General features: G+C 36.6%; 1 protein-coding gene across 7 annotated transcripts in view; it reads left to right on the top strand.

The window, feature by feature from the left end:
- The window catches only part of DGKH (diacylglycerol kinase eta), a 206,891-nt gene that overhangs the window by 169,035 nt on the left and 24,166 nt on the right, over positions 1-13,690 (top strand). For 6 of the 7 annotated variants that reach the window (XM_025263039.3, XM_025263037.3, XM_025263041.3 and 3 more), the window contains 5 exons: positions 838-963; positions 3,458-3,575; positions 4,562-4,672; positions 4,812-4,908; positions 10,880-10,987. In XM_025263039.3, the coding sequence (XP_025118824.3) occupies positions 838-963; positions 3,458-3,575; positions 4,562-4,672; positions 4,812-4,908; positions 10,880-10,987 (560 nt within the window). The remainder of the gene's footprint in view (positions 1-837; positions 964-3,457; positions 3,576-4,561; positions 4,673-4,811; positions 4,909-10,879; positions 10,988-13,690) is intronic. The other variant, XM_025263040.3, reaches the window with a different exon arrangement.

The raw sequence follows: 13,690 nt of genomic DNA, 5'->3' as shown, positions 1-13,690 counted from the left end.
TCTCCATTAAATTGTGCCTGTTTAGGTAGAATTAAATCTCTTTTTATTGTTTACTTTGAGAATAATTCTGTTTTGGAATAATTTTTTTAATTAGCTTTTATAAGGATATGGTAGAACTGTTTTCTTTGAGTAATGGTTAATTGAGACATAAAAGTATATTGATTTCATTTGAAAAAATAATATTTTTCCTCTGGGAATTACATTAATTACATTTGATTATTTACTCAACATTTTTGAGAAAAGGATTGCATTGGTAATATACACTACAATATATATGTTCCATTTTCAAAGATTGTCAGGTGTCAAAATTTCCTTTCTTTAAATATGGACTGTTCACTTTCAGATTATGAGTATCACTGACCTTTAATTATGGTGAAAAGTGAAAATGTTAGTTGCCCAGTCGTGTCCGACTCTTTGTGACCCCCATGGACTCTAGTCCACCAGGCTCCTCTGTCCATGGGGATTCTCCAGGCAAGAGTACTGGAGTGAGTTGCCATGCCCTCCTCCAGGGAATCTTCCTGACCCAGGGATCAAGCCCTGGTCTCCTGCATTACAGGCAGATAGTTTACTGTCTGATCCTATTGATCATCATCTATTTAAAATGAGAGATCAATACAGCTACCTGTGACACATTCCTTCCACGTGGTAAATCCCAAGAAAATGAATAGAAAATGGTAAAAAAAAAATAAATAAAAAGGTAAACACAAGGTAATATTTTCAGTCCTACCGATTAAACATGTTTGAAATTATTTTATGTCATCAAGTGTATAGAGACTTGCCTGTTTTTTAAAACAGCTTTATCAGCATCTCTTTTTAATCTGGACTTTTTGCCCACAGTTAAAGGTGCACCTCGGTCTCCGGATGGCCGGGCTGGTCGTTCCCAAACTGACTCTGGCCCTGGTGCCCCTGTGGCAGCCAGCAAGGAAAACCTCCCTGTGCTCAATACCAGAATAATTTGCCCAGGTAGTACTGACTCTGAAACATGGTGTATTTTTAAGTATATCTGTGAAAATGTATAAGTATTCATCTTCCTGAACTTTATAGAAATGTGCTCATAAAGTGTTTCTTTAAGAGGGTGTTCTTAGTACTTTTATTGATCGAAGTCCAGATCCTTAGACTGTGGTGTGTATAAGAATTGCCTGAAAACTCTTAGAAAGCATATTCCTGGCCCCTGACCTGAGAAATTTTGATTGAGTAGCTCTAGAGTGGAACCCAGGAATCTGAATTTAAGTCCTAAAGTAAATTTGATCTTATATTTAACCAACTTTTAAGTATCCTTACAGCCTTCCTCTTAGTTTTAAGCCACAAGCATCTATAGTTATTTTTAGACTGATAATATTGCATCATTTTGGGATATCTGAGGCATCTGTTTCAGCCCTGATAAGGGCTTAGGATTTAGGATAAATGTCTCAGAGACCTCCTTAAGTACCATTTGTTTGCCTTAATGAAAACTTTCCAAATTGATTCCAGAGTAGTTTGGAACCTAGATTACACTCTAAAAATCAGTCTCTTCTACAAATGATTTTTTAAAGGTGTATCACAATTCAAGAGTAATATTTGGAGACTTTATTATTGTTTATAATAGTCATATATAGAGCTTCTTGTGGCTCAGAGGGTAAAGCGTCTGCCTGCAATGCAGGAGACCTGGGTTCGATCCCTGGATCAGGAAGATCCCCTGGAGAAGGAAATGGCAACCCACTCTAGTACTGTTGCCTGGAAAATCCCATGGACAGAGAAGCCTGGTAGACTACAGTCCATGGGATCGCAGAGTTGGACACGACTGAGCGACTTCACTGTACTATAATAGTCAAAAAGTGGAAACAACCCAAATATTCATCAGTTGATGAGTGGAGAAACAAAATATGCTGTGTCCATACAATGGAATATTACTCAGTCATTAAAAACGATGAACCACTGATATATGCTATAACACAATTCCCCTTGAAAACATTATGCCAAGCGAAAGAAGCTCAACACAGAAAGGCGCATATTATATGCTTCCATTTACATGACATGTCCAGAAGAGTCCAGTCTATAGGGAAAGAGAACTTTCGTGGCTTAGTGGTTTCCAGGATCTGAGACCTGGGGGCCCTGGAAAGAATGGAAAATAACTGCAAACCCATATGGGGTTTCTTTCAGTGGTAATAAAAAGTTCTGAATCAGGTAGTGATGATCATTGAACAACTTTGTGTATGTAAAACTTAGTTACATACTTTAAAGGGGTGAATTTTATGGTATGTGAATTATATCTTAATGAAAATATTAAAGTATAAATGATAAATCCAGGACACATTTAGTTCTGGAAAGGATTCTATGTCTAGAGGTCCTGTCTCTCTTCAAACCTGGACCCTTCTGGATGGAAGCTGTACATATGGCTAACCTTAAAACATTTTAGAAAATACTATGCTTTTCTTTGGAGTATCCGAAATATGACTTTTCATCTTTTCAAGCTGTTTTTCTCTCACCAGCATGGTTGTTTTGTTCATTTATTTACTTATTTAGACGTAAAGGAAACTGGCATAACCGTTGTATATTCGAAACTATGAGAGTAAATGATAGAATACAGTTAATCTTGATTATTTGATAATCAGCTAAACTTTGTAACTAAAATAACGAACATTTCTAAGAGGAGCGCTTTGTTGAAGAAAGGAATGTTAGCTAAAGAAAGGACTTTGTTTCCTAATTTCCTAGTGTTTCTCGATTGCAAGACCTATTTTTCTTCACTATTCTTTCCTTTTTGTCTGTCTCTTCCCTGGGGTCCTTATTCCTTAGTGCTTCTGGCCTTAACATTTGGTTTGGTAAATCATAAAACTCATTAGCTTTGAATACTATAACTAGTTAGTAGAAAGCTAACTAGTTGTTGAAATAAATTTGAAGTTTTGCATATTTATAGGTAAGATGCTTCATTTTTATGTTCAAAGCTGTATTCTTCTAAAATCCATAAATACCTGGGTTTAATATTTTACTACTTATTTTTGACACCAACACTGAGCTTTCACCCTTGGACGTCAGCATTTTTACTTGAGTATTATTGTCTGTGCTTCAAGAGAGTGAAAATGATAACTCTGTGACATTCTGGATAATTCGGCCTTTATTGTAAATTCCTTACAGACTCCCTTCCCTGCCTTCTTTGCTAATGAAAAGGAAGCAGTGGTTACTTATTGGAATTACAGAATCATTGATGGTCAATGAGAAACTGTCAAGAAGAGACTCCTATTTAGGTCCTTATCTCTTTCACTTTTTATGACAACAGATCATAAAAAGGAGCATCAGAAACCTTGTATTTACCAATATCATAATTCTTAGTTTTGATTAATGAGAACAAACACTGAAAACCATAGAGATATTTTGCTCCATGCTTTGGGAGCAAGATGTTTCTGATGAAAACTGAAAACAATGTATTGGCTGTTTCTGTTCTTCTCTTAATGTGTGATCCTGTATTTTTTTTCCTGGCCAGGTTTAAGAGCAGGACTAGCTGCCTCAATTGCTGGAAGTTCTATTATCAACAAAATGTTGCTAGCAAATATTGACCCTTTTGGTGCCACGCCATTTATTGACCCAGATCCAGATTCAGTGTAAGAATATACTTTTGCATATATTTTGTTTTGGCTTTCCTGGTTTCTGTCTTATACGAATGGTAACATTTTAAATACATTACAATAAAAATAGTCCCACATCCAAAAAAAGAATCATCAGAAAATTTCAAAAGTTGATGATGATGAATACATTAACACATGTGAAATACAGTGGTTTTCATGATCTAAGGTAGGTCCCTTCCAGCCTGTAGTCTCGGATACCAACCCAGTGGCAAAGTGAGTTGCAGCTGTATACACTTTTCCCTGGAATGTTTTATCCATCACTGCCTTCATAATTGTAATTTTGCTATTCCTTCCACCTCATTTTTTCTCAGCCTTGCCAATTCTTCCATCTTTCAACGTCAGGGTTTACTTATTTCAGGGAGTTTCTGGCTCATACTGATCCCTTCCCTTCTGAAAATTCCTTTAAAACATCAGTTGTTCAAATATGTACTGATGCTTTGTTTTACTTCCATATTTAACTTTGCTTTTTTATGTCTCATTTCTCTAATGACACTCCTGAAGGAGTGTGCCAGACTCCTTTGTACTTTTTTAAAGCGCCTAGAAGAAGGGACTAATTTAGTTGTTTTCTGCTTAATAAATACTCAATAAAAGTACAAGTGTGGAGGAGGCTTTCTGACCAAAAAAAGAGTATTAGCATCTGACTGTGAGGCCCTCTCATTTGTGTATGTAGTGAGGGGCTTACATAGGAAGTAGAAGAACTAAGATTTTGTTACAATTAATAGAAAAAGCATTACCACTACTGTCTCCACTTCCCCTGCCCACAGTCCCTTTAGGTCGCTTGTTCTGAAATTTACGACACACTGGGGCATACACATGGCACGTAAATAGGAAATGATTCCTGGTAAACTTTCCCCTTTTCTATGGGAAATGTAAGCTTAAATGATGCCGTGTTATTTTGTGTGCAAATTGTAATTGTTGTTATGAACCTGAAATTGACTTTCACGTACTTTTCCTTATTGTAGAGATGGCTATTCAGAAAAATGTGTCATGAACAATTACTTTGGGATTGGATTAGATGCAAAAATTTCATTAGAATTTAATAATAAGAGAGAGGAGCACCCTGAAAAATGCAGGTAATTTGGATAATAGTGATAATGTAATTACACAAAGGCAATTTAATTTAATTTCATTTATTACCTCTTTGGCTCACTCTACGTTTAAAGGGTAAATAAATAATAGTTACAGAAATTCTCCACCTACGTTTATTTTCAGGAGCCGAACTAAAAACTTGATGTGGTATGGAGTCCTTGGAACTCGGGAATTATTACAAAGATCATACAAGAATTTGGAACAGAGGGTTCAACTCGAAGTAAGTTCATCTTGATAGTAAAGAAATTTCAGATTATCTTGCAAGATTTATTTGTGGAGCTGATTTGGCCTTAACTGTTCTCTTGAATGGGCTCCCCTGGTAGCTCAGATGGTAAAGAATCTTGCCCATACTGCAGGAGATTCCAGTTTGAACCTTGGGTCGGGAAGATCCCCTGGAGAAGGCCATGGCTACCCACTCCAGTGTTCTTGCCTAGAGAATTCCATGGACAGACCAAGGGGTTGCAAAGAGTTGGACATGACTAAGTGACTAACACGTAGGACATTTAAGGCACACTTTATTCTCTTGAATAGTGGTTAAACACTGGAGGGAAAAAAAATAAATGTGGTTTTCTACTTTATGCCAAAGGAGGTATTAGACACTGGATATGAGTGATACACTTTATTACCATTATCATTAGATCCTGAAATTTAGATGTTTCTATGAAATTGAGGTTCCCCGTGAAAAGGCCAGACCATGGAAGTGTGTACATACACAGGATAGCATTTTTAAATTTTATTTATTTTTAACTGGAGGATAATTGCTTTACATTGTTGTGTTGGTTTCTGCCATATATCACCATTAATCAGCCATAGGGTATACATATGCCCCCTCCCTCTGGAACCTCCCTCCCAGGAAAGCATTTTTATCAGATTTTTTTTCATTTACGTTTCTAAATTCTGACTTGATTCTATAATGCCTGAAGTTTCACAAATCTCTGAAAATACCATTCACAATAAATAGTTTTTAAGTTAAATGTATACTTTGTTCCAGTTAATTCTAACAACAAGTTAATAAAATCAAAAGAGATTCTGAGCATTTACATTTTCTAGTATTTTTTTTTTTTTTGCTAATTTAAATAGGATGATAAGGACAGCAAAAGTTCTTTAATCTGGTAACAGAAAAAAGAAGATAGAGGACATGGCTCTGAGAAGTCTGCTTGTGTATGTGTGTGCTTAGTCGCTCAGTCATGTCTGACTTTTTGCAAACCCATGGGCTGTAGCCCACCAGGCTCCTCTGTCCATGGGGATTCCCCAGGCAAGAATACTGGAGTGGGTTGCCATCTCCTCCTCCAGGGGATCTTCCCAACCCAGGATCCAGCATTGAAGGCCGATTCTTTACCGACTAAGCCACCAGGGAAGCCCCGAGAAGTGTACTCATTTCTTAGAGTATTATTTTCCTTCACCTTTGTTCCAGAGCTCACTGTTTATGATGATAGGCTTGTCTTTCCTATCTTGGATCTTTTTATAACCGGATATTTTAAGTTGAGGTATAGACTGCATACAGTGAAAGGGAAATTGGTAGTCGCTCAGTTTTCTCCAACTCTTTGCAACCCCATGGACTGTAGCCCGCCACACTACTCAGTCCATGGGATTCTCAAGGCGAGAATACTAGACTGGGTTGCTATTTTCTTCTCCAAGAGATCTTCCCAACCCAGAGATCGAACCCCAGGTCTCCTGCATTACAGGCAGACTCCTTACTGTCTGAGCCACCGGGACAAATCTTAAGTTGACAGCTCAATGAATTAAACAGAATGTTTTTTATTTTAGTTGTTATCTTAGTAATGGAATATGGACTAGAGAGGTGTCTGGCTCATTCATTATCAACTAAATGTCCTAGCAAAAATAAACCTATTCTACCTGCCACTGTAGAGCACAGCTACATGATCCACTGGTTTGATTTATCATTGCTTATGAAATGAAGATAGATGTTACTGGCTGAAAAGGTACAAAATCAGGAAGGCTCATACTCTGTAAATGCTATTGTTGGCCACCCCATCCATTGCTCAACTTGGGTTCTTGCCTATGGATTGCCTGTATAATCATTTTCCTTATTCATGTCCCCTAGTCAGCTACGCTCTGCTTAAGGATGGGTAAGAAGTTTTTGTTAGCCCCATAAGCTTGCACAGGTCCTGGCCCTGACTTGAGAGGGAAACAGACAGGCAAATGATCATTTACATAATTTGTTAAGTGTTGTGTGGTCAAGACCCATAGCTGGCCATCTTTAGAATTTGGGGAACTATCCAGAATGAGAATGACTGGATTGCTTTATTTCTAGGAGAGCCTTCAGGTCTTCAGAAGTTCTGTTTCTGTCCTTTTTGATTGATGGTCCAAATTCTGAACAATATCCTACACAGCTGCTTTGTAATCTCCATTAAGCAGAGGTTCTTAACACTTTTTGATCTGTGAACCCTTTTGGCATGCTATTAAAAACTATGGACCCCTTCTCGGAATATTGTTTTTAAAGCACTCTTTAAATATATATAGACACGAAATAAAATAATATTGAAATAAATTAACAAAATATTTTTAAAGCATTGTAGAGTAATATATTTGTTTCTTTATTGCTACATCAAATGACAAAAATCTAATGGTATATATAATAGTAAGTATGGGCTTCCCTGGTGGCTCAGATAGTAAAGATTCTTCCTGCAATATAGAAGAGGTTCAATCCTTGGGTCAGGAAAATCCCCTGGACAAGGGAATGGCAACCCACTCCAGTATTCTTGCCTGGAGAATTCCATAAACAGATGAACCTGGTGGGCTACAGTCTATGGGTCGCAAAGAGTCAGACACAACTAAGCAACTAACACTTCACACTTTTACCATTACTTTTGAAGTAATGATGAACATAAATGATACTAAAAGATATCTGAAATGTCTGTAATATAATACAAAATATTGGTTTCTATTGTGATGAAGTCACAAGTACTGTATTGCCAATGTGTGGTTTATTGTCTGCATTTATAATTGAGTGTATTGCTAGATTTCAGAGATTGCTGACTATGAGAGATATGTTTTTACCATTCTAGTTAACAGACAGTGAATCTAACCGTGGACCCTTGGTTTTTGAACCTCAGATTCAGAACTTGATATAATTTTGACCTGATACAGAAGTTTATATTCAGTGATTAAAAGGAAAGTAAATTTAGGAAAACAAGATAGGTGAAAGCATCTTGTTAATATGCACAAAAGGTAAAGTAGAAAAATTAAGAGAATTCTTTGCTATAGTTAAAAATAAACAAACAAAACGCCTGTTACTCCTGAGGACCATGGAAGGTCCATTGTTGAAAAATTAACTTCCTTGATGTTGGATCACTTGGGATAAAGGTGAAGAAGAGAGACACAGGGCTTAGGGAATTTTTCTCAGAAAGATCCCTTTTCATCAAGTGCCAGTCACTGGCCAAAAAACCTCAGCTTTTTGCTCAGGAGTCTGCCTTCCCCTGTTGTGTTGTATAGAAGTCATGTGTTGACTTTGAGTTTGCACAAAGCAAAGACCTTGGCCCTGGCTTTTCCAATGGCAAAATGGATAAAATAATGCTTATGTGCAGAATTATAATTCATTGATATGAGAAATCACAGTTTAAACTGTAAAGAATTATGCAAATATAAGCCCTGTTTCTCAAGCCATATACCCTGTGAATCTGATAGGTACTGAAGATTTAGAACCTTTGAATGACATTTATAATCCTCTCTACAATCATGGGAATGCCAGAAATGTAGAATAATGTAATATCAAATTTTGCAATTTGTAGAGCAGAAATACCTTTGACCTATGAATGAAAAATGTCATTAAGATTCACATTTTTTCCTAAAGATGACTTTTTTGTCCAGATATACCTAATTTACATGCATCAAGCAGCTTGTTCTAGATTTTAAGTGAAGTAATGATCAAATACTGTTTTGAGTCCTTTTAATACCAAGATACATGAAGGAGAAAAACAATGTTCACCTGTAATCCTTAATAAAATATAACAAAGAGTTGTTTAATTCACATTTTTTTGTAATTTCACATATTTCCATAGTCTCACAACAGTTGTTTCCATAATTTGTTAAAATTGGCTTATAGTAATTTCTATCTTTATTTAGTTCATTCTATAATAATAATGACTATAGCTACATTTTAAGTCATGTTGTGTAATAATTGAGGGCTTCCCTGGTGGCTCAGTAATAAAGAATCTGCCTGCCAATGCAGGAGACGCAGGTTCAATCCCTGGGTTGGGAAGATCCCCTGGAGCAGGAAATGGCAACCCACTCTAGTATTCTTGCCTGGAGAACCTGTGGACAGAGGGGCCTGGCGGGCTACAGTCCGTGGGGTCAGAAGAGAATCAGACACAACTGAGTGACTAAACAGCAACAAAAATAATAATTGAAGCTTCCTGAATGCTTTCTACATATTATGTTTAATATTTAAACTTTATGAGAGTTATTATTCTTTATGAGGCAAGTATTATTATTTATTTCATTTCAAGTCACTTACCTAACTAAGATCAAGCAGTTGGTACCTGGAGAAGCCAAAACTTCAACTCCAGTTTTTTTCCCTGTAAAACATTAATTTGTAATATAACTGAAAAAAGACATCTACTGACTCCCTACTAGATGTTTTAGATGTTTTCTCATCCCGTACCTTGTTGGCCACACTGTGGATTAAGTATTATTAGCCCATTTTCCCAATGAGCAAAATGAATCTCTGAAAGTCTAAGGCATTTGACCAAGTAAGTGACAGAATTCCAAACAGGCCCCCTGTCTTCCCATAGTTCCTAATGAAAGGAGCTGAAAAGCAAACACTGATCAGAAAAAAAGTGTGACTGCAGTTTTAAAGCATTTTGCAGCATCATGAACAAGTGGAAATATGAGATTAGAAAAGATTATACAAAAAAATATAACACTCCTGAATTTACTCCTGAATCTGAAAGAAACAGTTGAATCAGGTGACCTTAATTTATTGAATCTGTACTGCTCATACTTTCCCTGAGACTATATGAAATGGACATTAAGCTCTTAACCCTGGGTGTTTTCCTAATGCATGTATGTTAAATTCAGCAAAGCATATGGAGCTTTTGACATTTTCATCTTATTCCGTATTATGCTTGCAAATAATATATTCATTGATAAAATCTTTAAGGACTGCTCTGAATTTTTTTAGTATTCCTTTTATATTTATGAAGATATCATTTTTCCATTTCCTTTGTGACTCATACGACTTTTTTCTAAAGCACACAAAAATATTTGTTCAGTTGAGTTCATAAAAAGTTTATTGTTCAACTAAATACTTTCTGTTCATTCATTTATCAAACACTCACTGAGCACCTGCTGTGTGCCGGGAACCGCCCTAGGCGCCCAGATACAGTGTGAGCCTTTGACTATGTTGTCATGCAAAGGAACGGAAAAGTTAAAAACACCTCGTGAAGGTTAGTGTCAGGAAGTATTCGCGCTTACTTAAAATTTTTGAAAAGTGGGTTCAGACCAGATTCTCATTTGTTCTAAAGGTTGAAGATCATTTTCATTGGGCATTAAAATGGAATTTTTATAAAATTATGTTAATTATTTTTTAATTTTTAATTAGTTTGATTTGAGAATTAGTGAAAATACAGCACCTGTTTTAAGTATGACATGCGCAGACTCCTGTCTTTCAAAACAAAGGCTAAAACCTTCTCTTCAGCAAGAACTTACTCATGTGTGACTCAGTGGTAAAGAATCTGCCTACTAGTACAGGAGACACGGGTTTCGATCCCTGGATCAGGAAGAGCCCCTCAAAAAGGAAATGGCAACCCACTCCAGCCTGGAGAATCCCATGGACAGAGGAGCCTGGTGGGATAAAGTCCATGGGGTCACAAAGAGTCAGACACAACTGAACAACTAAGCATAGCACAGCATATTTTATATATATGTGATATATATATATATGTATATATATCACATTTTTAATCCATTTATCCGTCAGTGAATACTGAGGTTGGTTTATAAAACACTTTTTTTCAATTTGTTTTTCTGTAACAACTTCTGTAAATAAATAATTATTTACTCTGTAAAATTTTTTAAATTAAAAAATGAGATAATGTGTAGGAACATATTTACAGGAAAGCTGACGTCACCACCACTTTCCTCCATTGTCCTTTGCCTTTGGTCTTCTGCTGTCTTCCAAACTTGTGGTTCTGCTCTTTTGATCTGACCTCTCAGCTTTGCCCTTACAGTGCGACGGGCAGTATATTCCTCTCCCCAGTCTGCAAGGAATAGCAGTGCTGAACATCCCCAGCTATGCCGGAGGCACTAACTTTTGGGGTGGAACTAAAGAAGATGATGTAAGTATTCCCTTGCTCTGTCTAGAAGTTGCCCACATTCCTTGGCATGAGGTCCCTGCCTCCATCCCCATAGCTGATGGAAGCAGTTGAGTCCTTGTCACGTTGCATCACTCTGATCTCTTCTGCCTCCTGCTGCCACTTATAATGACTTCTGTGATTACACTGGGCCCACCCCAGTCATCCAGGATAATCTCCGCACCTCAAGGTCCCTAATTTAATCACATCTGCAAAGGCTCTTTTGCCGTGTAAGGTGACATTCCCAGGTTCCAGGAATGAGGACACGGGCATTTTGGAAGGCAGGGAGGGGAATATTATCCTGCATACCAAAATACTTTTCTGTACCTTTACTTTTCTAAATTTGTATTTTATTACTGTTTTAATTTTTAGAAATGTCTAAGGGCTCACTTGGCCATTGAGGTATATGGTTATTTTTGTTCTTATACTCTCCTTTATTAAAAAAGAAAAAATACAACCTAAGAAATGCAGTTGTTCTAAAGATGAGAGATGACACACTTATTAACGCATATATAACAATAAAACTGGAAAGTTTACCATGGTCTTTGAAGAGTCATATACACCGAATGATAGGCCCTTTGATTTGAGGCTTATGATGTAGTGGCTTTCACTGAACCAATTTCTCAGAGCTCTTAGATGTGCAGGCAGGGATTAAGGTATAAAATAAATTGGAAAATATTTGTAATTTTCATAATATGAATATATTCCAATCCTATTGGAGTATAGAAATTTAAATTAGCAACCAGTTATTTGTCAGCCCATCATCACTCTTAAATATTTCAAGAAGAAGAAATCAGTCAGATTGAGATAAATAAAGCTAATGTTTCTTGAACCCCTACTAGGTAGGCAGACAGTGTTCTGAGAATTTCACATTCATAACTTAATAACCCACATTTAAAAAATAAAATTTTTAAATGTATTTATTTTTTATTTGAAGGATAATTGCTTTACAGAATTTTATTGTTTTCTGTCAAACAGCAATATGAATCAGCCATAGGTGTACATATGTCCCCTCCCTCTTGAACCTCCGTCCAAGCTCCTCACAATCACTCCCTCTAGGTTGATACAGAGCCCCTGTTTGAGTTCTTAGTCATACAGAAAATTCCCATTGGCTATCTAGTTTACATATGGTGATGTAAGTTTCCATGTTACTCTCTTCATACATTCACCCTCTCTTTCCCTCTCCCCATGTCTCTTCTCTGTCTCTGTTTCTCCATTGCTGCCTTGCAAATAAATTCATCAGTACCATCTCTCTAGATTTCATATATATGTATTAGTATATGATATTTATCTTTCTCTTTCTGACTTACTTCACTTTGTATAATAGGCTCTAGGTTCATCCACCTCATTAGAACTGACTCAAATGCATTCTTTTTATGGCTGAGTAATATTCCATTGTGTATATGTAAAACAGCTTCTTTATCCATTTATCTGTTGATAAACATCTACAGAACATCTGCTTCCATGTTCTAGCTAATGTAAATAGTGCTTCAGTGAACGTTGGAATGCATGTATTTTTTTCAATTTTGGTTTCCTCAGGTATATGTCTTTGGTATATGTCTAGAAGTGGGATTGCTGGGTCATATGGTGGTTTTATTCCTAGTTTTTTAAGGAATCTCCATAGTGTCTTCCATAGTGGCTGCACCAATTTACACTCCTACCAACAGTGCAAGAAGGTTCCCTCTTCTCCACACCATCTCTAACATTTATTGTTTGTAGCCTTTTTGATGATGGCCATTCTGACTGGTGTGAGCTGATATCTTGTAATTTTGATTTGCATTTCTCTAATAATAAGCCATGTTGAGCATCTTTTCATGTGTTTATTAGCCATCTGTTTGTCTTCTTTGGTGAAATGTCTGTTTAAATCTTATTCTCACTTTTTGATTAGATTATTTATTTTTCTGGCATTGAGTTGTATGAGCTGCTTGTATATTTTGGAAATTAATCCTTTGTCAGTTGTTTCATTTGCTATTATTTTCTCGCATTCTAAAGTTTGTCTTTTCACCTTGTTTATAGTTTCCTTTGCTGTGCAAAAGCTTTTAAGTTTAATTAGGTCCCACTTGTTTACTTTTGTTTTTATTTCCAATACTCTGGGAGGTGGGTCATAGAGGATCTTGCTTTGATTTATGTCATCGAGTGTTCTGCCTATGTTTTCCTCTAAGAGTTTTATAGTTTCTGGTCTTACATTTAGGTCTTTAATCCATTTTGACTTTATCTTTGTGTATGGTGTTAAGAAGTGTTCTAATTTCATTCTTTTACATGTAGCTGTCCAGTTTCCCCAGCACTGCTTATTGAAGAGGCTGTCTTTTCTCCATTGTATATTCTTGCCTCCTTTGTCAAAAATCAGGTACCCATAGGTGTATGGGCTTATTTCTGGGCTTTCTATCTTGTTCCATTGGTCTATATTTCTGTTGTTATGCCAGTTCCATACTGTCTTGATGACTGTAGCTTTGTAGTGTAATCTGAAGTCAGGAAGGTTGATTCCTCCAGCTCCATTCTTCTTCCTCAAGACTGCTTTGGCTCTTTGGGGTCTTTTGTGTTTCATATGAATTGTGAAATTTTTTGTTCTAGTTCTGTGAAAAATGCCATTGGTAATTTGATAGGGTTGCAGTGAATCTGTAGATTGCGTTTCATATAGTCGTTGTCACAATATTGATCCCTCCTACCCAGGAACGTGGAATATCTCTG

The sequence above is a fragment of the Bubalus bubalis genome, chromosome 13 (genome assembly GCF_019923935.1).
Source record: "Bubalus bubalis isolate 160015118507 breed Murrah chromosome 13, NDDB_SH_1, whole genome shotgun sequence".
Classification (NCBI taxonomy): Eukaryota; Metazoa; Chordata; class Mammalia; order Artiodactyla; family Bovidae; genus Bubalus; species Bubalus bubalis.
This window is presented reverse-complemented; position numbering and strand designations above follow the sequence as displayed.